Source organism: Lepidothrix coronata, unplaced genomic scaffold (genome assembly GCF_001604755.1).
Source record: "Lepidothrix coronata isolate B3197 unplaced genomic scaffold, Lepidothrix_coronata-1.0 Scaffold41, whole genome shotgun sequence".
Taxonomy (NCBI): domain Eukaryota; kingdom Metazoa; phylum Chordata; class Aves; order Passeriformes; family Pipridae; genus Lepidothrix; species Lepidothrix coronata.
This window is the reverse complement of record NW_016690221.1, coordinates 5,351,603-5,378,540: the sequence shown is the minus strand read 5'-3', so window position 1 is coordinate 5,378,540 and position 26,938 is coordinate 5,351,603. Positions and strand designations below refer to the sequence as shown.

Here is a 26,938-nt window from a genome sequence, read left to right as displayed (position 1 = left end):
GATCCTGACCACGACTGCTGAGATTGCTGCACAACAGCAATGGGCAGCAATGCAGTTACAGTTATACAACTCCACATTTAAACATGACACTGAAGTTGTGATTTCTGCTTACAGTCTTCTTTTTGCAATGGAAGTAGCCCAGCTGCTGACCACTGGCTGGGTTCAGTCCTAGGGTTCTCTGGTTTTCACTTCCATGTGGATGGTGGTAGTTTGTAGCTCTGAATCCCTTGCCTTGCAGGTTTGCTGGGTGGACATGCAGCACAGTTCCTCCTTAGTCATTGGCTCCAGATCCACGAGTCATCACAGGCACTGTGCCAAGTGGTATCTGCACCAGGGGCCACCTCCTCTGGGCCACCTCCTCTGGACTGCCATATCCCTAGGGGAGACTCTGGCCTAATCCTTATCATTAATTACCCAACTGGGTTTCTTCTTGACCCAAATCTATGGCTTTAGATAGACTAAAGGTATGTAGCAGTGTTTTTTGAGGGGTGTTTTCTAAGATGTAGTTCTGGCGAAAGAAAAGTCCCTGGGAAAGCAGAAGGCCTCAAGTGAGCCTGATTTATTTCCCTTTAGCTCTTCTGTTGTCTTTTCTTAGTTTTTAAATCAAACAGGTTTACCACTGCCTTCATCCCTGTGGAGTAAACCCAGCTTATAGTAAAGTAGGAAGATAATCAAGCTACCTTCATTCCACATCATTTATCAGACTGCCTTCTCCCTGGTTGCTTATTGATAATGCTGCTCTGACACATCGAAGCAAGAGCTTTCAGCTTCTTACAGGCTGCTGAGAAGAAAATTTTCCATTTCGTTTTAGAAAACAGAGCCTTTTGGTTTTCAAACTGAGAGAAAAGGGCTCTGAAGATCTGTTTACTGAATAATACACACAGGTAATAGCAATCTGAATGTCTATAGTGTTTTTACCTGACTACTTCAAGGCACTCAGCAGAAAGAGCTGTGATTTGCAGGGAGGGAGAGGATAAGCCACTGAGATGCCAAATACGTATGGGGTGGAGCAGAGCTGTTCTTTAAGGCATGGAAATGAGAGCATACTCTATAAAATTTTAAAAGAATGGGACCTGTAGCTAAGCAAATAGAGGATTTCATCCACTCAATATGCATGTGCACACGCACAGTGACGTAGAGACATTTGATTTGTTTAGCTTTTAAGTGTTTGGCAGTGCATTTTTGGACTCGCTGGGTTTGATCTACAGATCATTGAACCCCAGATTTGTCTTTTTCTGCTGGTTTCAGGATTCCAAATGACATTGGCTGCTGCTGCTTTTCTGTGTGGTTAATCCATTAGTGTGACAAAATCACTGTGGTGAGCTATACAGGGTTTAAGGAGCCTGCAAGAGGCACTGCACATGCAGCCCAGACAGCGGTTTAATTTGCTGCACCACAGATGACTCTGGTTGCAATAAATTTATTGTGAGTAGACTAATTGCAAAATAACCCTAATTGAGTAGTTATCGGCGAACAACATCCTGTGGAACAAAACTGCTTACAATTAATAGCATTTAAGCCATACACTGGTATTCTGCAGAATGCTGAGATGTAATTACACCGTGTACAGAGATTGTGTACTGTTCTGGAAACCGTGTTTACAGCACTACTTTCATTATGAAGGGCCATTTCAAGATTCAGTATTTGCATTTTAGGCGAAATGAATTTATGAAATAACTCATGTGTTTCTCCCCTCACATGTGTGAAGCAGAGCCTACTCTAATAAAATGAGTGAAACTGTGGCACTTCAAGGAGAAAAATGAGATCTCAGGTAGAATGTCTGTGGCCAGTGATTCTCAGATTTTTAATAATAAGCTTGTGTACTTACATGTTTAAGTTTGGATAGTTAAAATTAGGATGTAAGTAATAATGCAGTATATCATTTAAGTGATGAAAGTGCATGTCAATGCTGGGACCCAAAGTCCACATAAGTCCCTGTCACCAGTCTGCTAGCCTTGCTGTGGGTGACCAGTGCCCTCTGGTCCTTTGAAGGGAGTGATGGGGCAGCCTTGATGTAAGAGCTACAAAACACTTCCCCCTGCTCACAGCTGGGTTGTTCCGTGGCAGGAGGGCCTAAATGAATGAGTTATCCTTAGAAACTGCATCTGGCCAGTGGGTCAGAAACTGGACAATTTTCTTTGCAGAAGGAAGGTGTGTGCACACCTTGTAAGGGAACCGGAATTCTAGAAATGTCCTTGTGGCATCCCAAATTAGGGTGACGTGGTTTTTCCACCTCCCTGCCTCTCTGGGACAGCTGCAATGCTGAGGACAGGGGACTGATGTTTCTAAGGATGTGTGAGCTTGTGGTGTTGCAGAACTCAGGGATTTTTCTTTCAAAAATAAGGCCATTGTGAGCACAGGCTGGCTCTGTCAGCGCTGTCTTGCGTAGTTTCAGCTTTGGGATTAGAAGAAATTTCAGTGAGGGGAAAACTGTTGGGTGTCTATGACAATTAATCCTTTCATTTAAGTACAGACAGCTCCTGTCTAGATCATCTGCAAGTTTAGAAGTGGGAGAATGAGATCAGACTGATGATCCTGTTGTTTTTTTTCACGCGATGCTGGTGTCTGGTCACGTTTTCCACGTTAGGCCTGTCTGAACACCTGTGGATCTGGAGGCTGCAGAGTTGGTCCCTGACAGGCCGCAGAAAAACATCTAGGAAATGGCATCTCAAGGAAATGCCGAGAGCAGTGCATGACACAAGGAATTGGGGGGCAGAAGGGCTGGAAAATTTATGGTCAGCAGTCCCAGTTCTCACCAAGCCTCTGTTTTGGAAAATGATATCGTTTCATGGAGCATTAAAGGGGGAGCGTGGGCAGGCGTGGGAGAGGATAATGGCTAAGTATGTCCTCGCTGCAAACCTCCTGGGAAGAGAGCACGAGGGTAGCAGAAGCTCAGTGAATATTTTGATAAAGATTACTGTGCATGTACAGAGATGACAGAAGAGTACTTAAGTGATTGTTAATGCTTCCCAGTGATCCTGAAATGTGTGGACAGAGTGTTGGTGGGGAAAGTCAAATACAACTGTGGCTAAAGAAAATTGTTGGTGCAATTGTACGAGCTGGAGAGGGGCGGGGGATTGGGGAATGAGAAGGACCAAAAAAACCAAACCCAAAACAAATCCACCAAACCCAACCTCCCCCTGTAGTACATTGAACCATTCTGGAAACATGATGGTTTTCATATAAAACAGGCGTTGGACCTCTGAAGTGGACTCATTATGGTGGTTTTAGTAGACAGACCCTTAAGAGGAAACACGGCATCTAATTATCTTAATTTCATTCAAAGCTAGGCAGGCATTTGTGCATATTAGCGCTGAACTTAGCTTGAGTTGAGGTTGCACAAACAGTCTCAATGTTATATTCTTTCCTAATTTGACTTTGCAGCCAGAACAAAACTGTGTTAGAATGTCAATGTTACATAGTAATTGTAATCAAGCAACAGCAACTTTCAGATTTGCTTTTTGGTTTAGGCCTGAAATGTCACCAAGGACACAAGGAGCACAAATTCAGCTCTACCTTTCTAACCATTGCACTTCTGGAAATACCATTACTTAGCAAAGTAGTACTGTATTTTCACAAGAATCTACAGCTGATGAACTATTATTCTGAGACTGAGGAAGTGTTATGTTCCAGAAATCTTTGCTGTCTGCAGGTCAGGGCTGTCGGAGTTTAGTTTGAAGCCAGTGGCACTGACTGTATTACTAACTGGGGGAAAAGTATTGACATTTAATTTCATCATCCTGAGCTGAGGCAAAGAATTTTCCTCTGGTGTGGCTTCTTCAAACAAATACTTTAACTTTTTACAGAGTTTGTTACAGAATTAAGTACATAGTTAAAGGGAATGCACCCCGCTTCAGTCAGGTTTTTGAAAATCTACATTTATTTGATGTGTTTTGGGATTCACTGAGCTTTATGAGATGGGTGGCTGTTTTGTAATGTCTTTCCTTGGAAATGAGGAAGAGCTGTTTAAGAGATCTATTCTGAATTAAAATTCCAGCAATCTAGGCATGAAGCCAATCTTACAGGACATTAATGCCATTTTAAATTCCAAATCATAATTTACTTGTTTCTGCTGCAAACATTTCTTATGCAGAAGGTAGTTTTAAAACATCAGTCTTTTTTTCTCCGTGGGTAATCATGACTTCTATAGAAAAACTGAATGACAAGAATCTGTAGCTGAGCAACCTTGAGAGGGATTTTGAAATTGCTTAGTGTATATTTAGTCTTCCAAATAAATGCTCTTCTTTGATAGTTTGAGAGCATGTTAGAAGTGAATAGCCCTGATTCCCTGCTCACACTGTTTTAATATCCATGGTATGCCACTGATTTATTATCTAGTTGTGTCTAGTTATTCCTGATTGGCACCTTTGTAAGGAAGAACAGAGTACTCCCATCCCCCAGTAGCTACTGCTGTCACCAACAGACTTAATTGAATGCACAATAAATTCTGAAGTATTTTACAGTTTTACTATAAAATACTTGTTTAAAGTCTTGGCCCTACTGAAAGGCCCATGGCAAAAGTCCATCATTTTTCTTCTCTTGTTTTCTCACCAGCCTCCAGGGAGGCTGAAGAATTTTTCAGTCCTTTCTCCTAGAGCTTGCTGCAGCTGAATCATCTCAACCATCTCTTGTTTCAGTGCTTATCTGTCTGTCTTCATCCATGGATGTCACTGTAAGAACAATGGGATATTTAGGCCAAAAAGCAGAATTACACAGCAGGAAAATCATTATCTATTAACTCTATTAACACTACAGTTTCTTGAAAATAATTTGAATAGCAACTGTATCTACTTTCAAATTGTGAAATTTGCAGGATGTCTTCTGAAGGACTGAATTGCTTGTTGCCTTTTAAAACAGAATTTCTCAATATGATTCTCAGGATGAAACCCAGACTTCTGCAGGCAGTGCTGTCTGGAGAGAATTGACTGTACTCCAGTGTCTGCATTTCCCTGCCACATCAGCTTCTCCTGGGCTGCTGCAACTTTTCTGGGTGCTAAAGACTTTGAAGAAAGGCCCTTCTCCCTCCTAATGATGTGCTTTGTCTAGACTGAGGAGAGAGGGTCCATTTAGGTCGTGAGTGGGTGGTACCTACTAAGCACATCACTAACCATGTACAGGCTTGGTTCAGACGTGGGTTCAAATTTGCTGTTCATCATTACTGCACATACACACTGCCTGTGGTTTAGAGGAACCGTGTTCTCCATAGGCAGTAAAATTCAGTGATAACTTCAACTTCACAAATTCTTCTTAGCAGCAATATATTGCCTTTGAGTTAAGACAGGAGTTTAGAAATAAAAGCCTTTGTCCTTATGAATCAAAAGCTTTCATTTAGACACCATTCTCCTTACTTTACATTATTCCCTACTACCATGGCCAGTGAAGATTCTTGTAGGAGGATACCCTTCTGACTCTGTCATGATGATGATTTGGGGGCCAGCTTTGTAAGTTTGAACATAAAATCTTTATGATACTGTGAGTATATCACATCTTTGTGTGATCAGCTTGAAGAAGTTCATCTGCAGAGCTCATCTCCCACTTTCTTGCTGGTTCTTCCGGCTTGTGTTTGCTGACTTTAATGACCAGTTGTCCTTGTGGCATGATCAAAGAATGTCCTGAGTTGGAAGAGACCCTCAAGGATCATTGAGTCCAACTCCTTGCCCCTCACAGGAAAACCCCAAGAATCCCACCATGTACCTAAGACTGTTGTCCAAATGCTTCTTGAGCTCTGTCAGGCTTGATGCTATGACCACTGCCCTGAGGAGCCTGTCCTAGTCCCCATCCCCCCTCTGGATGAAAAACCTTTTCCTAATATCTAACCTAGACCTCTCCTAATAGTCTGCAGCAGTTGTATGTCTTGTCAGGGAGCACCACAAAAAAAAAACTGTTAGTCAAAAGGACTTTTTCTGCAAATCTTATTGGAAGTCTCACTACTCACCTGAAGTTCAAGGCAGCCCTCTGTGTAACTAGAATATAATTGCTTGAATCATTCTCTTTGTTGCAAGATGATTGTGTCTCTATTGTGGAGACATTCTTGCCCATAGTAATGGAAGTGTTTTGTTGAAGTCTTGCTTAATTTCTACAACTCATTAAAAGTTGTAAGAGAAGCACTTCCCTGGTGAGAATGCACCTTTGTTCATGACTGGCTGTAACCAGCAGCTTAAGCAGTCTCACTGCTTACTCACCTGTGGTTTTGTTGCAAATGAAGGTTTCCATCCAGCCAATGGATGCTGCTGTGCAGTGGAGCATTTGAAATCGTGCTACTTTCAGACTGAAAGCTTCTGTGTATGCAGTGTGTTACTGTGCTGCATAATAGTGTGGAGCTTGACAGTAGTATGACTAAACAGAGCCATACATTTTCATGTTCTCCATCTATTTGTGGGCTATGATTCATTCTGGGCAATTTACTGAATAGTAGAGAGGAAAAGGGAAGTTCAAAAGAGAAATTTACTGCAATATATGTTTTACCCATTTGTACTTTCTCTTTTGCAGGGGACTGAGGTGTAGGTGCTCTGAAAGAATTTCACTGTGAGTCTCTGAGCAGGTTTAAAGATCTGTCCCAAGAGGGAGTCACTTTTTTGGTTGTTTATTCAGAAGCATATGAGAAATATGCTCCCTTACAGAAGGGAAAGCTGGACTGGAAAACCCAGTCTGGCTCAGTTGCCCACCTTGCCAGAGAAGCAAATGGCTAAGGAGAGGTGTGATTGAGATTAATTGTGAATAGACCTACAGAGACTAATTGTGAAAAAGACTTCTCTGTCTGAGTTAGCTCCATTGCAGATATATAGAGAGAGGAAAAATGGTGATGATGGTACTACAGTTAGTTTGGTATTTACATGGATTTTAAATCCTTTTTATAAAGAGACTTGGAAATAATTTTGTTACAAAATAATAACTTTTTTTTACTGAGTCCCCTAAGGGAGTTTGCTGAACAAAAAAGTATCTTTAAAGAGAAAAATGGTAAGTTTCCTGAAGTCACTTATTTTAAGTGCTAAAACCTATAGGTCTGTCCCTGAAAAACCCTGGTGTTTCCTGGGGGGATGAAGGCAAGAAATCAGTGCAGCTGTAGGTCCAGTCTGACTTAACTGTACCCTCCAGATGTATCAACACATCGCTGACCGTGGTTCTCCAGCTTTGCACCACAGAATGATGCACAAATGTGAACTCAGAAGAGAAATTTCCTGTGATGTTTGCCCTCCATTTTTAGCTGTTCAACTCAACAGCTTCAACCTGGTACAGGAACTCATGTGTGGTGGCTGCTGCAAGAAGTGTCATTTGGGCAGTGGATCCTTTGAGTGCTTCTGCCTTAGAGACCTGGGCAAACCACAACAGTAACTTTCTCTCTTGACCTGGTAGCTTTTAGCATGTCTGATATTTTTGTGCCAAACCAAATCTGTTCCCTTTGTTTCAGGGTGGTTAGGAAGGGAACTGTGGTTTTACTTATCATATATTTCAAAGATTGCCTGGTGCTGTATTAGTTTCCACAGTAAATTTCCTAAGGTAAAGTGACAAACCAGTAATTTTTCATTATGAATCAGCTATCCATGAAAGATTGGATTTAGGTCAGAATTTATTACCTTATGGAACCAAAGCCAATATTTTACATAATGTCAACTATCTTGATATTAGAGAATTTTAATGGCTATGCAATTCTATTCAATGATGAAGTTATTTCAGTTGTCTAGTGTATGTCTGGGCAATTTGATGTACAGAGCCTTGAGATGAAAATTGGATAAACATGGAAAATGGTGATTGATTGGTGAAAGGTTGCAATAATGTCTGCCTTGATATACCTTTTATTGTTAAATTATTTATCTAATGCAATCTCCTACACTTTTAGGAGTCTTTAAGTTGGCATTAAATCGATGTTTAAGTCTTCACAGTCAGAAAGGTCTCATAACTCAAACTGATAAATATCTTCCAACAGATCAAGTGGAATAATGATCCATCTTAATATCTGAAAGTAGGAAAGATATTATTCTTTCTCTTTGCTATGATTCCCTATAGAAGGACTGGGCCATAAACCGGAATAATTAAGATTAGCAGACAGAAAGAAAAAGTAGTTTGTAGTAGTTTGTCTGGGGAATTGAGAGCAAATTCTGCTTGCTGTGAAAGACCAAGGCCTTCCAGGAGTCTCTGTGTGGCTCATTCCTGGAGGCAAAGAGAAGAGACAGGGTCCACGGTGTTCTCTCTGCCAAGGCACATTGAGCATCTACTCCAGATGGCTGAACCTGCCTTTGACTGATCCCTGCTCAGGGTGGAGAAGGTACCTGGTAGATCAATAGAATAGAAACGTGTCCTTGGAAGAGCTGGAAACAGAAGCATAGGATGGTATTTAGATTTGCCCCTGGGAGCCCGAGGGTAAGACTGCTCCCACACAAATGGCCATCAAACCAGTCCATGTCCTGTGCCCGTGTGCTGTGAAGCCTTGGTGCACATTTGCTCTGCCCTTCACATCCTCTCACTTATGTTCCTTTGTCTAGAGTTTGTCTAGATACAGATTAATAATTTTGTATTGCATTGTTCAGAAAACAGTATGGGTAACTTATTTTTTTCCTCATCTACCAAGTGTTATATGGCAAGGGCCTGCATTATCTGTCTAGAAGGCAGATAACAAGATCAGCAAGCACAGCTGAAGCTTTTGCTGCCTATGTACCAGTTTAAACACCAGAAAGAAATGTTAAGCATGGTCTATAGGCAAAAACAAAGTTATTCGGGTAGTAACTAAATCCAGTGAAGAGTGAGTGGGAATGTGAATCCCTTTCTACCTTGAAGGCAGTGATATTGTTGAAAACTAATGCTGGAATTTTTTTTTGAATAGTAAGAGGCTTTTCATTTTTTGAGGTGGAGATAGAAAAAAATTATCTTATGGATAAATAGAATCTCCAAATGAGTTTTCATCTTTAAGCATTACAGATTTATTTTAACCTATATCTAAAACTATCCAGCTGAAATAGCACAAAGCTGCCCAAAATACACCTTCAATACTTTCTAAGTTTGTGCAGAATTCAAGCAGAACGTGAAAACTGTGCATCATCCCTGAATAATACATTTCAGAGCTGGTGAAACATTTTTCAGCATTTGCATAAATCATGGTTAGAAATAATTGTGATTTGACAATTTTCTTTTCGTTGTCTTAGTTGAGAACTGAAAACTGTAATTGCTGGCTGGCCTAAATTGGTGTAGCTTCATTTGGATAAAGCAGTGAACCAAACTGACCCTGCAGCTTTTCTAAAATGCCATCATCGTCCTTTCCAGCAGCGTTTGCTTATGCTGAGTTAAAACATAAAAAATCCTACGTTTCTTCAGATTAATTGGATTAAGCTAGACTGGAAATGGTGTAATACTGCACAGTAGGCATTTAGCATCCCTAAAACTTCAAGCTTCAAAGAGCAGTTTCTGTAGCAGTTCAGGCTCCCTACCTGGGCTTGTTTATTGCTTTGAACATGCAGACATACTTTTATGATTCATAATCATCCTTAAAGAAATTCAGCTGTTATTTAAAATGCTCTGTTGGGAGTGCTCAGTAGTTATTAATTAATAATGCATCAGCAAAGCAACAAAAAGGCAGGTAAAGATGCAGTTAGAAGTATTGGCTGGGTCTCCTTCAGAATTGTGTTTATGTCTTGTTTCCCCAGGGTTAGCTCGTCATCGTGACTCTGGGTTCTCCTCTTCATACTCCAGGCACTTTCTTTAGAAAATACTGACTGATGCATGAGTATGTCCATAATTAAAGGTAAATCAAAATGCCTGTTAGCATGTTGGTGTGGGTTAAGAGGTATAATCTGACTCTTAACGTTTTTTCAGTGCCAGAAACCTGTCAGGGAGTCGTGAGAAGAGAACACAAAACCATTCAGTAATATCTTTGAAATGCAGAAAATTTAAGGCTAAGTATAAAAAGGAAAAAAAATCCCACACCAAAATCTACTTTGAGCTGCTGTTATATATGGCTAAAGAGGAGTTTTATTACACTTTATTACAGTGTCAGTGAGGATCAACACTGTGAAAGTCAGTACTAACCTGGTGTCATTGTGGTTAGAGTTGGACCAACTAAATGTTGCTGCTTTGAAGATGGATGAACTGTTGGGAGATTTCCTATACCCTCTGCTGGTCCAGAGCTGAGCTCTATTTAGCAATATTTTTTTTGCATTTTGCTTTCATGCTGATTACCACATTTGCAATGTGTCCTATTTTCGTGTGGTAATTGGTAATCTGGAAAAATTTACTTGGTGTGCAAGATTTAATATTAGTTCCTGCTGCCATGCTGACAATGAATTAGCTTTTTGGACTCTATCATATGTTCTCAGCAGGTACATATGTAATTAAAACGAGCCCACGTTGAGTTTCATATTAACACTCAAATCACCTTTGGCAAAAGGTCTCTCTGGCCTTTTGGGATTATACACTAGAGCAATGTAATTATAGTGTCAGGTGTGATTGCTACTTTTAAATACTTCTTCATTTAAAATTATGTTAAACTTTTCCATACTAGTTCACTTTTGGATTTATAGAATGATTTTGTTCTAATAAAAAAGTTGCCAGCACAGGCATTCTATTTCAAATATCATCCTCAACTCTGTGAAAGTTGTCCTGTTGAACAGTAAGCATTTGGTATCAGGAGACATTGGATTAGCTTACATAAAGAGTCATCCTAGACATTAAAATTGTTCTTTCATTAGTGAAGGGTGGTACTTGCAACAGGAAAGTTAGGGTGGTCCAATCTCAAGAAGGAAAGGGGGAGAGTGAGTGGTGTGTGTATGGAAAAACAGTTCACCTTCCTGCAGTACTGTCTTAAGAACTAATATGAAGAGATTTTTCATCATTCTTTTAATGTCAAAATAAAGATAGTGGAAATTAAATTATATTTGAAGGAAATTGCAGCTCAGTTCTATTTGCTTCTTTCAGCCAGAATGGGGAATTGTTAAGGAGGCTCAAAGTTAATCTGCATTTATATAGATCAAGAATTGTTCAGAACTGGAACACGAGCAGAATTTGGTTCAAACATGCTAATTCTCTTTTGATACTGATTTTACACTGTCCATTCTCCATTGATTTCAGATGGGCTGCAGAGTAGGAGATGGATTGAAATTAATTCAGCAGATAAACTGAATAGTTAGGTTGCTACTACTCATTAACGAACTCCTTGCCTTAAAAAGTAGTATTTCTCCTTTGCCTCCATTAAAAATAATCTTTGGGGGTTTTAAGCTGTGAGAAGGATGAGTTCCTGATGGTCCACAGCCTCACAGAAGTGTTTGCAGCAGGAGCTGCTGTAGAGATAGGAGACCTTGCTGTAGCTCTCAATGGTTCCTGATTCTCTAGTGCTGTGCTTTTGTACCTTTCTGTAATGAGGTGCAGACATCTTTACTGGTCCTACCCATACAGACAGTGAAGTATAGAACTGTTTCTGCAAAAAATAACAGCAAACCTCTTGGGGTGTTTTTCCTGTCTCCTTCACTCAGGTGCTCAGTGACTCAGGGCTGTGGAGCACTTGCTGCTGGTCTGGGAGCCTGCAGGTAATGGGCAGCTTTAACCAGCTGACAGCCAGGCAGTTGTTACTGCAGATCCTCTGCCAGCATTTCCTATTTTTTCTGGTCTCTTTTTTTTTAAATAAACATGTCATTTTCCAATCTGTGAGATGTTTCTCATGTTTCACACTTTTCATCTCCTAAATTAGGTTTGCTTAGCAGTTTTGCTGCCAGTTGGTGATTTTCATGCCCTACTGTGCTATAAAAGCCAAGTTGTGAATAAATTTGTTTGGGGCTCTGTCTTTTGAGGAGGAGGAGCTGAATTACATCTGAACACAAGTTGCTTGCGTTTTTTTTCTCTTTTAAGCCTCCCCTTGTGATAGGGGTGATCAAATAGTGTATGAGTGAGAGGTGGCAGGAGAAAAACCCAATTATATTGGAAACCAATGCTACTGAATTACATCTAGACCTTCAAAGCAATTTTTAGCACTTACTTTACCTAATTAAAATACATAACTGCTTGGATGTGTGCCCTGTCTCATAGTGTGCTGCCCCATTAAGTTATTCCTGGAGATCCACACTAACAAATCGTGCTCACTTCTGCCAAACTCCCCAAATTCAGTGGTGTGGGATAAGCTGCACAGAAGCAGAGCCTCCCTGAAGCCAAGGTCCTGCTAAAACCTTGCCAGCACACAGAGGCAGCAGCATTGGAAGGGCAGGATCTGCCCCGGCTGCAGGAAGTGGGAAGTGCCTGGGGCCAAATTTAGTACCTCTGACTGCTGACATGGAGAGTTGCAGAATGGGAAGGCAGACTCTGAGGAGCAGAGTTAAGATAATTTTAGAAATAATATCCTTTATTATTTTTGTCTGTAAAAAGTCAGCATTAATTTTTTTTTTCAAACATTGCACAGATACTCCTCTTGTGCAGTATAGAGCAGACTCTTCAGCAAGTTACTGTTTAAGCAGCTCTTTGGCATCCTAGGGCATCACAGCCTTGTTAAAATCTGAGAGGAAATTATAACTGATTCATAAATTATGATATTAGTGCAAGAATGTATTTCACTTACAAATTCTCCCCAGATGCTTTTAACAGCAGCCAGTGACTTATTTAGTCAATAAAATGATGTTTTCTGCACATTAGATTTTTTTAACAACAAAACTGTAATGTCTATTGAAGTACGGAAAAATTACTTTATGTTGCTTTTGTTGAACATTTTCTGATGCCAGCAATTTGATTTTTCCTTTGTTTTCCTCTAGTGGTATGTTAATGGGATCTTTTTATACTGTGATGGAGTAATGGAGTGAAAGTCCTTTATTTTAGCAACAAGACTATGCTGTTTTGTTCTGTTCTTTGCCCATAAATATAACTGTGAATATACATCCTTGTGAAAACCGATCCAAATAATTTTCATGAGAACATTTTAAAAAAATCAAGCTCAGTTAATTAGTAGTAATTTGTTCCTTGCTGGCAAAAACATTGTATTAGGAATTGTTTTCCCTGTTGGTTCAAAGGGATGAATGTTAAAAGGCCATCATCAAACCCACCTGCTACGGCTGCATCTGCTTCCTCTTACTAGTGATGTTTCTAAATAACTGAAACTCAGGTGTGAAACGGGGAGTTAAAATTCTGTATTGAACTCCTCATACACATTTAATTATATATGTTTATGAATGAAAGTGATTTTAATACTCTCTCTTTTGTGTGGCAAGCTTGCTTTAGAAATTGCTGACGGATGTGTGGGGGCTCAGGTTTGCTGCTGGTGCAGCTTTCCAGGCTGGAGTTGGGCAGTTCCTGGGCAGGTTTGGGGGTTAGTTGGGAGGGTGGGGAATGGGCTGTGGAGCAGAGCAGGAGTTTAGCAGCTGTCTGGTCGATGGATGTTTCAGTCGCTCAGAACCCATCACAATGAAGCATGGAATTCAAGATATGATTTTCAAGGCACCCTAATTGGATTAGAGGGATTTTATTAAAGATATGTTGGCTATGAAATGTTTCGAGGATTAATGCCAGATGATTTTTTTTTTTCTTCCTTCTTAAACTATCTTTACTAATCCCTCTTGATCAGAAGCAGCTTCTGGAAAGCATTCTAGCCAGGAAGGAGAGCCCAGCCCTGCCTTTCCCATCTCCAGGAAGAGAGACATAGGTTGTAATATGCAATGCACAGATCAAAATTCTCCATTGTAGTTAGATCCAGAGTACTTACTGGTACTTCTTTTTTCTAAAAATGTGCATATTTACATCCTGAACATTTTCCATCTTAATGAACAATTTTGGGGTATAAGGGTGGCCCGTGGAAGAATTAACATCCATGTGGTTTAACCTGTGTTTTAACCTGTCCATATATGCTAAAATCTAGCTTAAGTAATGCAGTGGCATTTATTATTCAGATGTTATTGTAACTGAGCATACTATACAATTAAGTTTTTGAAGTCTGCCAAAGGAACCAGCGTTAATTGCTTACAGTAGAATCTATTTGCTGTTGGAAATGTCACAATATAATTATGTTACATTCCTCTGTCTGACAAGTAATATACTCAGAGAAGATTGGTCCTCTTTTTCTTCTCTGTTGCGTAAAATTGCTCGCATTCCGCATTCATCCTTTAAGTTGTACACATGGTAGCAAGCTAGCTTGAAGTACGTGAGGTGATCAGTGATAAAGTGTTACTATTCAGATGAACAAATGAGAAGTACTTTGGGTCATTTGGGAAAACCATTGCTTACCAGGGTCCTTTGACATAAAGGATATTTGACAACAGTTATGTGTCTAGCAGTGTATCCACGCTGGAGGCATGTATGTATTTATGGTACATACACATACATGAATCTGATGTCTCACACTTCTTTTGCTGCCACAGTGTGAGATTCTTAAAAGCACTTAGTCCCAGCCCTGCAGCCTTAGAAATCCATAAAAGCTTAACTCAAAGGGATGCAGAGGAAGCACAGCCTGACAGCTTTGGCATGGATCTTCCCAGACATGTGCTATTTATCTTTTCTCTGCCTTTTGACTGTATTGTGAAATTCCTATTAATTTCACTTGCAGTGCAAGTGTCAGCTAAAATATAAGGCTAAACTTTCCCATTTTGCAACACAGTGATGCAAGGGACAAGTATGTGAGTTGAGTTTTGCTTTTGCTAGTGCAGCCTTTATTCTCACTACCTCAGTAGACCTTTTCAAAGTAGCTATGTAAAATACATGGGAAAGTCTTTACTTTTTTGGTCTGTTTCCAATATTGTGTTCATAATTATCTTGGGCAGAGAATAAAGGCAGACTCTGTCCTTCCAATTCTGCATTTAAAAAAATAGGAGACAGATGTAATGGAATCTCAAAGGAAGGATTAATTTCTAGTTAGCAGACCAGCTAGTCATATGGTATAAATTCACTTGGTCTTGGCCTTGCACCAACTGATTATAATGATTAACTGTTAATTTCTTAAGATTATCTGGGGGAAATGGTAGTTTACATAGGACTTGAAAGGGGACAGCACAGTAAAACAAAATGGGCATACATTGATCAGGCAGGTAACAAACATGCTTTTATCTACCTCTTCAATTCTTGATAGTCTCAGCAGTACATAATATCTCTTGGGAGATCATGTGAAGTAGAGGTGTATGTAGTTGCTGATGTTTTCACTCCTTATTGATTATTCGTGCTGTGAGCATGAGAGGTAGAGATGGTGTAAAGGTTACGATGTGCCACTCTCCAAACACACCGAAACAGACACTCCAATCAGCAAAGGCTGTTTCAAATGCTAATTTGAAGTATGAGCCTTGATAGATTTCTTTTGCTATTTTGCCTAGGATTTGTTATGTTGATATTGTTACTTTCTTGTTTGATGTATACCTTGGTTGCTGTGTAGTAACTGGTCGGCTTTCAAGTTTCTGTTCCTTGAAGGCTTAAACTTCCTGATCATTTGTGGCAGAAGAGAAAGTCTGAACTGAAATAAGGACATTTTCTATGTTTTTATCCTATCTTGCTCAAGAAATCTAAAGGCTTCTCCAGCAGGGAAGGGAGTGAGGTGCTTCAGTGTAGAGAAGAGCTGACTCCAAAGCCCATTGTTAGTTTTGGCATGAATGGCAGTGAGCCAGTCACTGGTGTCCCAGCTGGAATGTAATCCATCTGCAGTGAGAGGGCTGGCATCCTCTGCTGTGTAATTCAGGCCACCTAAATCAATGGTCAGTTCTCTGATAGAAGTGCCCTAAGGGCAAACTGCAGGACTTGGGAGCACCTCTGGGCTGCCGTCACCCACATCCCCAGGCAGCAGCTCTGCTGTACCAGGAGGAGACTGATGTACCTGTGGGCCACCACTGTTGCCTGAGAGAGCCCCGAGTCTAACAGCTCCTATAAAGGAGCCTTTTTGCCATTCTGGCCAGTTCTGCTGCTATTGCCATCACCTAAACGGCTTCTGGAGAGTCCTTCTGTCTCCACGGACTGTTTGGAGAGGCTGTGCAGCAGCAAGATTTAGAGGCACCTAAATTGTGTTTCTGCACTTGAGTGGTGTGAACCTCCCCACTGTCACTGCTCAGAGGGGTAGGGACTGCAGGCAGCTTGGTGGCCAGCAGCCCTGGCAGGGGCTGTCCAGGAAGGATGTGCTGGTGACCATTGACCCATAGCAGGCACCCACTAAACAAGCTGCCCAGAAGAACTGGGTACCCTCCAAATGCTTTTGTAGAAGCCAGAGTGCTGTTGGCATGGCTGTAGCTGTGTCCAGAAAATGCAAATTGTGAATGAGGTTTTATAAATGCTTCCGTTTGGGTTTGTGTCATCAGTTTTCTTGGGAGTGGTGGGATGACTTATCTCATCTGACAAACTTCTGTTCTCATTCAGTTTTGGGCTGTTGATAGGAGCATCCTTAGCAACAATTAGTGGTGGATTAGATAACTAAACACATGCCTCATCTCAGCCCTTTCACTTCTCTCCTTGTGTAACCTCTCCCCTCCTAACGAGCACAAAGCCTCCCAGACAGTGGTAACTCAGCTGATCGAAGTGTCTCCTCCTGCAGACAACCTGGCTGGTTGGTCTCCACAAGTTTTGACTCTGAGCTGGGGATCCCACTCTTAACAGGCTGCTGATTTGTCTTGAAAATCAAGCTGGAAAATCTCTTTTATTTACAGTGTTTTCTTAGGGGCTGTATGATACAGGTACCTGTAAATAGGGGTCTTCCTCTTTTTTGTGATTTCCAAGGGTGTTACCTCCTAAATGTTAGGTTATAGAATCAGAATGGTTTGGATTGGAAGGGACCTTAAAGATCATCTAGTCCCAATCGCCCAGGCCGTGGGCAGGGACACCTTTCACTAGACCAGGTTGCTCAAGGCCTTATCCAACCTGACCTTGAACACTGCCAGGATTGGGGCATCCAAAAAGGAGGGAAAATCACTGCCTTTGACCTGCTGGCTACACTCCTTTGGGTGCAGCCCAGGATTTGGATGGTTTCTGGGCTGCCAAGTCCGCCTAAGGTTTAAGGTGCAAGAGGACTGAATGGTCTTTGCAAGGAATATTTGTGTCTGTTCTTGGATTTGCTGTATGTTACATCTCTGAAGTCCAGTAATGTCACTGGATATAGAAAACATAGCCCAATGCTCACTTAGAAGGCATTTTGTATTCACCCTAGTAACACTGATCATGATGTGCTAATTGACTGTTAATTGATATGATAAATACTATTATTAGGAGATTCACTCTAATTCAACATTAATTAATTTACTGTTGCTTTTGAGTGTTATTTATTCATGGCAGTCAGTAGGAATACGGAGAAAATACTTGACTAACACACTCCAGCAAAACTACAAATAATTGAGATTTGTCTCCCAGGAATGCTTACCATTTTCATAATTAGAATAGTCAGAAAAGCAAGCTTGTTACTGAGATGATTGGCCTGCCTAGATAAGTATCATAGTAAATTAAGTTTAGTGTGTGTTACAAGCGCAGTATAGTGGAATCTGATAATTAGTTGGTCATTTGCAAATCATAAAAATGGTTTCAGTAATGACTCGAGACTGCAAGACGGAACAGAATTTTTGTTTGAAGTATGGCAGGCTGCTTCAAACCAAATGCTGCCTGGTTTTGTTTGAAATTTTAGTGGCTATGAATGTGCTGTCACAGCACTTGCACATGTGCACGTACACAGACCCTGAAGATTGATTTTGGACAGTCCTGTGTTGTCCCAACTGCTTTTGCAGGTTTTGTGATGCAAAAAATTTCGGTCTTTGTTCTCAAGGTTTTTGTATATGTTCATTTACAATGAATCCTGCAAATCACGTGAAAAAAGCCATATTCACCGAAGTTTTCTGGTGCAGGGTGTCTTTCTTTCTGGATTTACTTAATGGATGATGCCTGCCCCAGTGGGTTCTTGAGTAAGTCTTGGAAGTGGTGCATGGAGCACAAATGTTCAGTAGTTGTAACAGGAGGATGACAAAGCTGGGATGGAAATGTTTTCTTTTAAATTCCAAAACAGAAAATTATATTTTTTTCCCTTTGGGAAAAGATAGAAAAAATTCATCTTCTCATGATCCAGCTGCGAATATGAAACAGTTCTGCCTATGTCCTCTGTCTTCCACCTTCCTTCTTTCATTCACTTTATTTTTCTGTTCATGGACACCAGAACTGAACCTAAATCTGTAATGACAGTGAGTTTCTCTTTTTATATAAATTCTGCAGGGATGCAGAGCTGCTTATCAATTCACAAACTCACTGTAGAGAAACTTCCAGTGATCTTATGAGGGGAAATTTCCAGCTGTAAGGCAGAGACTCTTCTCCTCTGACTACCTTAAGTTTATACTGTCACCCTCTGAAATGATAAAAGAAGACTCAAAATTGCCCACATCAGCAGCTCCTTTGTTCCAAGAAAGGGCTTCTTCTCAGCATGGAAAGAACATTACTGAAATCTGTCTCTTTAATGTTAAATGCACTGGCCACTGAGTTCTTGTAAATTATGTCTCACTGCTTCCCGCCTGCCTTGCATTGATTTTTGCTTATGGGTTACTTGATCATATGAACTTACAGGGGATCATAAATTGCTTCTGTAATTCATGGTAGAGTCTGAGGATGAAAAACAGTAGAATGGGGTTGTTGAGATAAAACACAACTGCAAAAAAATTGAATATCTACTCTTCAATAGCAGCATGATTTCAGATTTTTTTTCCAAAGTTCTCAACAGTAACACACAGATAAAAAGTATGGGTAACAGCAGTTTTAAGGAAATCTACAGAACATAACTAGCAACACGTCATTCTGTAAATCATAAGCATCCCTCTCAAATCCCCATGCCCTGGGGACAGTTGTACAGAAGATCATCTCAGCTGATTTCACCTCTTCTACTTTACTAAACAAGTTAAAACCCAGTAGGAGAAGCCACACATATGACCAGTCATGTTAATTATCTTCATCAGGAACTTGATTTGTTTTGCTAAAGCAAAGAGCCCCTCATTGACAACGGTGGTGGATGTGCTGGGTTCAGCTGGCACAGGAGGAGCTGATTCCCTGAGGTGGAGCTGATTCCCTGAGATGCTCATGTTTCTGCTGCTCCTTGGCAGCACAAGAAAGCAGGTGATGGCCCTGCAGTGACCAGGACATGTCTGTGGTGCACAGAGCCCTCTGTGGCCCGTTGGTTGTCAGTATGTACAGATGCACCAGAATTACAGTCTGCTTTGTGGTGAAAACCTTATTTGCTGTAGGGGTCTTCTACACAGAGAATAGACCAGTGGGCATTTAGCTTATAAATAATGGTTCTAATTATAAAATCAAATCAGTGTTCACTTAAAATTCTTTCTTTCACTGAAGATCTCCACAAGGGCCACCATGGAAACAAAGGATTGTTTCTTAGGCTGGAGGTGAAAACTGGCATCCCAAAGTTGGCACTAATGTTGCTAGAGATAGTTTTCTAGGTTCTGACTTAGGAAAAATTGCTTTTTCATCTAAGTGTGATTAACACACGCTGTGCTACAGAGGTTACCTTGCCTGTGTAAGGTGTCCTCACTGGAGGGCATTGCAGCAAGAGAGAACATTCCCTCTGAGCCTGATGGTAAGTGATGCACTTGCTGTAATGGGTCATTGGGCCTTAACTCCAGCAAGAGTTCTGGCTCAGGACAGATGAATGTTGCTGTTATCAAGCCTTCAGACAAAGACTTCTCATCACATTCTGATGGCTCACTGGTAAATTGCTCAGTGACATTTTTTATAGTTTTTATATAACTCCAGCTACTTCTATTACTAGGTCTGATAAAAAAATTGTGTTTTCTAAATGAAAACATTGTCTTGTCTTTTTTGTTGTGTTTTGTTTTGTCACCATTCAAACAAGGCAAAACTGGTTTTGCTCTAACCAAAATGGAAAACATTTTCAGATGAAAGCCAAGCCTGGAAATTTTCGACCTGCTGTGTTGTTATGAGTTGTGAGCAATTGAAAAGGAGTTTATAGTGGAAATCTGAGTTCAGCAACTACCACTCAGCTGGCTGTTGCAGAAATGGTCCCACTGAAGGGAATGAGGCTGCTCCTGTGAGTTTAAGTAGGGACTGCAGAGCTCTGCCTCTTTGGAGTGATTATGGCTCATACTCCTGCTATAATGACAGGGCTTCTGATTGCATTTATGGATGTAATAGCAGTAAATAGTGGGCTGAACTACACAGCAATAACTCTTCTGATGTCCTCTATCCATTGATTCATGGATCAAGGCACAGTATACACACACAGCTGTGTTAAGATGAAGTCAGCAGCACCCAGGTATGTCTGTGCAGGGGTGTCCTGTTGAACAGCCAGGACAATACCAAACTGAGAACAGATTTTGATGGATTGATTTACAAAACATAATATGGCTCACAAAATTGATTAAAAGATTGCTTTGTGCTGTTGGAGAAGTCTAATCTCATTAATTAGCAGTAGAAGTAAGAGATTAGCAGGTTGGCTCTGAGTTATATTGGTTGATGATTGAACATAATGTGGCATCACAATAAATATGAAAATGATTGCACCATCGTCATTATTCTGGCATTTAGTAATACTGCAATACATGAAGATTAAACTCTTAATTATGAGTATTGATTTCTCTGGGCTTTAGAAAGTGCAGGTTGAAATTGCACTGGAGCTGAGATTCTCGTGTTATCTACAAAACCAGGTACGGATTTTCCTGCTAACACACATTTATGCCAGTCCTTTCAGGCTTTGAACAGGAAGCCAAAAGGCAACTTTCTCTTTTCTCAGTAAGTTTGTGAAAGACATTTGGTCACAGATCAAAGTGCCATGTTTGTGTTCAGTGTAGGATAGCACAGTAAATACGGTTTGATACAAGGGCTAGAAAATGTTTGTTGTGAGCTAAGTGAGCACTGCCCCTTCTGTTGAGGCTCCATGTGGCAGTTTCCCTGAAGCAAGGCAGCGTGAGAAGTCGCTCTTCTATCCACCTTTTCCATTGTTTAATGAAATGGAAAACTTTGAGGAAGTTTAAGGCAACAAGTCCTGCTTCCAGGCCAGAGCTACTGTTTCACCTGTGCCAGATGGCCATAAGGAGGATGCTCTGTTCACTCTCCCCACTCACTCATTTGTGCAAAGCTATTTTGAGGGTAGAGCTGTGCTCTCAAGATGGAACTGTAGCAATCATATTCTTCACAGTTTTTGTTTTACTTTTTATTAAATTGTGGGCTTTTTATTATGATTTATAAAACACCAGTCTGCATAAGTTATCCTAGAAAAAGGGAATTCCCTAAAGGCATAGGAAACTTCACTCAACAGGCAACACCCACGCTCAGAGAAACTTTCTAGGTGAGATGGAGTGCAGCTCCAGTTCCACTGAGACTGCCCAGGTGACCTGTGCAAGAGGAGAAGGTGGGAATTCTCTTGTGTTGGCTTGACTCATTTTTCTTGGAAAGGCAAACGATGGCTGTGGAGAGGTGACAAGTGTTGTGAAGGCTGGGAGGAGGGAGTGCTGCAAGCAAGGAGCTGCCCATGAATTCTCTGGTATGCACAGGTTTTATAGAAATGAAGTGGATGGAGCTATTCAGGTCTTAACATTGCCCATATAGCTCTGAAGTCCTACTGTATTTTTTAGTAAGCAGGTACTCAGTTGAATGTTTCCTTCCAATTTCATCTTATTTGCAAACCAGGCTGGTTCTTTGTCAGTGAAGCAGTCTGAAAAATAAAGGGTTCTAAGCAGCCACAAGCTAAAACCAGGGAAGTGACAGTATAAAGCAAAGTAGCAGATAGTCTGACAGATGGAAAAAGTATAACATTCTTACCTTTTGAAATTCCAGGCAGCCAAGAAAAGGATTAGATTAAAGAAGTCATAATAGTATGCGGCTCACAAATGAAAGTATAAAAACTTAAACCTAAAAGAGAAGGAAGAAAGGAGCGCATGGAAGAAGAGGTGAGAGGAGGAAAACAGCAAAATAAGTCACTGCAGGAATTTATTAGAGAAACCCATTGAAGTGAGGTGGCATTTCAGGTGAAAATTCGGGAGGATTTTGTTCTCAGTAATTGCTAGATAAATGATAGTGTGGGTATTGAAGGAAAGTTAGTTTAAAATAAAAGACCTGCAATATAGCTATTTTAAATTCCCCTCACCTTCTACATATCATTGCAGAAAGCCACTGATTTCAGAAGAGAGGTATCCAAAAATGTAATGAAAACCACGAAAAATATTTGAGTCCATTGATGGGACATCATCAGTTTGAAATCAAAGCAGTTTAAAAGAAAAATGGCTTGTTTTAGCAATTGCAATTGCCCTGTCAGTTCTCCTTGCAAGCACATTTTCTTTCTCTCAGAGTCCCTTTTTGTCCCTGTCACCGTGCAGAAATCCGAGGCACGTGCATGGGGCAGCTCATCAGCTGCTCAGGAGAAACAGCAGAACTGGGCAAAGGCTAATGGCCATAATACACAAAATGAAAATTATAGAAGGAATTAAATTTAAGCTTTATTTTTAATTTTTTAATGTTCATCTGATTCTTACTGAACTGGTGCTGGAGGGTTTTTTAAAGAAATCCCATGTAAGTTTTTTGTGTCCCATTTGAAGCTGAGTGACTCATGGGGCTAGAAGTGGCTAGTCTGAATACAACTGGGGGCAATAAAGTTGCATTAATTTATGAGCAATGGTACTGCAGACTGGTATTCTGTGCAGGATTGTGCACAGTAACAGTCTGCTGCATGGGGCAGTGAGCCTCTGGGACTTCATAGGCTCTTTAGTGTTCAGGATCTGTGTATGTTCCTGGATAGGGACCCAGCTGCCTTTTAGCCCCTTACATAGTCCAGAGAAGAGCCTGATTCTCTTTGCTGTACCTCTTACATGTACAGTTTCCTGGACCTCCAGGATGGAAAGAACAGATTCTAACTTAAAGCAAGTGTTCTAGGGGAACACTGCTGAGGAGGAAGGAACTTGAAGGAAGAGTTATGGGAGATGTTGAAACCATTCCTTTCTGGAATGTGCTGCTCCCATTGCAGCAGGATCTGTCTCGTGGTTGTCTAAAAGAAGTGTTTCAATTACTCAAGGGCATTTCATTACAATTAAGGGGATCACATTGTTTCATCACCTGAAAGGGTGCTCTGCAAACTGTCAATTGGTCTGTTTTTTCTGAGTTTATGCTATTCCTTTGAACAAGGAGAAGATACACAGGAGGGATCAGGCAAAGATCTTTTCTGTGTGTTCAGACTTTGTTTCGTAACTAATACTTTTGAAAACAAACAAAACAAACAAAAAAAGAAAGCTTTTGGTATTGCTTACTTTGATCAACATACGCTTCCAGTTTCAAAAGCCTGTGGAAAAGTGTTTTCCCTCTCTCCTACTCTCACTTCACACTTGGCAAATGCCTTTCTTGTTCCTTATATCAAATCACACAGACATAAGCATGTGTTTTTAATAGCTGTAGATGTTTTGGAAGGTGCAGTGGGGTTTGTGGCTGTACTCCTGCTGTCTGATAACTGTGCCCAAGTGCAGCCTCAAGTTTGTCCTGTAACACAGTGCAAGCTTATTGTGTCTGCAAAAGGAGTCTTCAGATGGGGGGTACGTGGAGGTGGGAGGAGAAGGGGGCATCACAAAAGGCACTAAGTGCAGAAACTGGATAACAACTCAGATCTTAGGGCTTTGAAAAATTGTACCTTTGGTAGGGGTGACACACACTAAGCAACATTTGAGACAATGATATCCCTTTCACTTAAAAAAGAATAATGTTAAAATATGCAAGAGGAAAATTGGGGCAGGAGGAATTTTTTTTTAGCTTTGAGGTACTTTGCTTCCTTTTTCTGCTAATATTCAAAATTTCAGATTCTGTCTAAACCATTTTTGTTGAAAAAGGTCCTTACAAGGTCAGAGCACTTGACGTTGTTTAACTGAAGAATGAATACCAGTTTTCAGATAAAATTGCGATTTTCTTACACTAAGTTCAGGTTTTTGAGTTGAAGAACAGTTACATAAACCAAAACACTTTAAATTCCTTATTGAAAATGTCCCTCCAGTTCTCCAGTTAATCAATATATCCTGTCTGAACCTTGCACTGTGGCACTTACTTTACAAAACAAGGACCAGAAATTACTCCATGAAAATAAAAAATGAACATAAATTTTAAATAGGATTGTAAGAGCCCCTCTCCTACATGAAGAAGTGAAAATATGCATGTTGCCATTTAAATGTTCTAGAATAAATCTGCTGTTACGAGTAAATGCTATCAGTCAATAATCCTCAGCAGCTGTTAAGTAGCAAAGTTTCACCAGCTTCTCAACAGAACTGTGCTGATCAGAGGAACAAGCAGCTTTGGCCAAAAAGGGGGTTTCACTCTGGGGGAATGTTGGCCTTGACATTGTTTGAATACTTAGAAACTTTGAGGTGACTCCTTTGAAGGTACAAATGTGCGTACTCAGGTAGAGCTTTGTCCAACTCATAAACATCTGGGTACTTGCCCATGTTCATGCAGCCTTGTTCAGGATGAGGCACACAGGCAGGGCTGCATGGGGAAGGCTGGCATGGCTGTGCCCAAGGGGTGATGGCCCTGTATGGGGACAGAGGAAAGGGGTATGATCTTGATGGGGCGCAGGCTGGCACCCCTTGTGAGTTCTTGCTCTGCCATAGAAACTGCTTTTGAAGAGAGAGCCGAGGTGGAATGTGTACTGCTCACTGCACCCCTGCCGTGTGGATACACTCAGAGATGTCCTGTGTTTTGTTTTTGAACAGGAAAAGCCAACAACAATGTACAGTGGGATGACGACTCCGTAGAATACATGCCAGCCAACCCAGTCAGGATCGCATTTGTCTTGGTTGTTCATGGCAGAGCTTCTCGGCAGCTCCAGCGCATGTTTAAGGCTATTTACCATAAAGACCATTTTTATTACATTCATGTTGACAAGGTAATATATCACTGGTTATAAATTGCCTGTCTCACCATCTGTCAGTTTACCCATCTTTGTCATCTTCTTCATCTTCTCTTTACCTCTGCTGCATAAAGTGCACGTCACTTTTTGTCTCTTCATCTGTTACATGTTTGGAGCCTCTTTTTTTTTTTTCTTATTTTTCTTTCTTGGTATCTTCTTTATGTAAGAGCCTTCATTTCTCCTTCTATGTCAATGAGTATCTCTCCATGTCTGTCTGTTGTACATTTAGTTAGCAGCAACCAATGAGTTGATGCAGACTGAGGTGATGACCTGAGGTGCCTTAGGCAAGTCACACACTATAAAAGGGAGGTGGTAACATTCACCTCCTTTATGAAAGCCCTTTGGGATCTACAATGACAAATGATGAATAAGAGCTAACCACACTGATTAGTGACTACTGTAGTTGTAATAAAATGAATTAAACAGGGTTCTCTGTACATTTAGCAAATAAGCATTTAGCAAAAGAAGGTTTTGTACTATAGTAGGTGAGGGCAAAGCAATGGCAGCACTCGGTGAGTCAGGAAGTAGGGTTGGTGGTTAGTGAATACAGGGAGAGAAAATTTTGGACAGAATAACTTGAATGTATTACTTTTTTCTCCTGTAAAGCGATCCAATTACTTGCATCGGCAAGTGCTCCAGTTTGCCAGCCAGTACCCAAATGTGAGAGTCACTTCTTGGAGAATGGCAACTATCTGGGGAGGAGCAAGTCTTCTGTCCACCTACCTGCAGACCATGAGGGACTTAATGGAGATGAATGACTGGCCATGGGATTTCTTCATTAACCTCAGTGCTGCCGACTACCCAATCAGGTACAACGAGCATTTTAAGAATGTGTATGTTTTGTTCCTGAAGGAAATAAGTATGGATATAAGGGATGACATGTCTAGGCTGTGCTGCAAGAAGCACAGTCAGAGGGGCAGTTTCTTTTGTTTTATAGCAGAAGACTCCCCTTGGTGAAGCAGGTGTCTGAGAGCCACACTTAGGCCAAGGAGACAATCACCTTACTGTACCCTGTGTGTCTTCCACTTCCTTGGGAGGAACTGCAGCTGGAGCAGGGTAGCAGCACTGGACCTCCACTTTCACTGAGGGGCTGCTCTAGTTAGTCAATACTTCCAGCAAAGGAGGCAACAGAGGATGAGTAAAGTGGCAGGAAGTGCTGGGGCTCAGCAAATGAACCCCTGGCATGGAGAGATTCCTTCCTGCCAGGGCTCTGATTAACAGTTTGATTTGATGTCTCAGCAAGTGTTAAAGGTATGAATACAGATTCAGTGAAGGTAATGTTCTCCTCTCCCTTTTTTTAGTACTTTTTCTGTGGAGGATAAGGGTTGTAGAAGTGAAAAATAACTAGCTAGGAGTCAATTATATCTTCAGCACCAAGCGTTGCCTGAATATCTTTATTCAGATGGCACCAGGCAGACAACTTCCACACAACCACATGATAAGGCTCGTGATTTTAAGTGAAATTTATATTCTTTCTGGATTTACATCACCCAGGTCTCACAGCTTCATTCCATAAGTTTACAACATTGTGCAAAAGCAGATAGTCCATAAAAAAAACCCAAACCAAACGAAAAAAACAACCAACCAAAACAAAAAATCAAAAAAATACCCACCCCAAAAAAAACCCCAAGTGTCCTTAAACTGTTTGGTTTAGGCTGTAAGAGTTATTAAGAAGAAGGAAACAGGAAATTCTCCTTATGGCTTCTGTTTCCCTCTATGTTGAAATAAATCAATGAAAGGGGAAGTAACTTTCTTGGGCGATTTTCTGATGAGTGATGATATAACATGGTTCTAATATTCCTAGAAAAGAAATATAAAAGATGCTTCCACTGATTAGGTTTCTCCAAGATCTCCCTCAAAGTATGAGTCCCTTCCTGAAGCTGCTACTTGGACAGAAATCTCGCCACTGAGGTGAAAAATGAAAATAAACATGAGGCCTTAGGAAGGACTCTGTGAGGACTGACAAAAGGCTTTATTGCTGGTGCCTATTTCTAAGCACTGTCAGAGAAATGCAGTGCATTTGGGGGAGAAAAATTAGAGAAGAGCACGAGTCACTGAGATTGCATTGATATTGGAACATGGAGATTTGAATTAAGAAATCGCGGTATTTCGCATTGCATCAGAGTTAAACACTTGTGGTGT

The 26,938-nt window shown here is 40.8% G+C and overlaps 1 protein-coding gene across 1 annotated transcript in view; it reads left to right on the top strand.

Annotated features, from left to right (window-relative positions):
* The window catches only part of XYLT1 (xylosyltransferase 1), a 140,839-nt gene that overhangs the window by 45,851 nt on the left and 68,050 nt on the right, over positions 1–26,938 (top strand). Inside the window, exons 3-4 of the mRNA XM_017813615.1 lie at positions 24,600–24,772; positions 25,403–25,605. Coding sequence (XP_017669104.1) covers positions 24,600–24,772; positions 25,403–25,605 — 376 coding nt within the window. The remainder of the gene's footprint in view (positions 1–24,599; positions 24,773–25,402; positions 25,606–26,938) is intronic.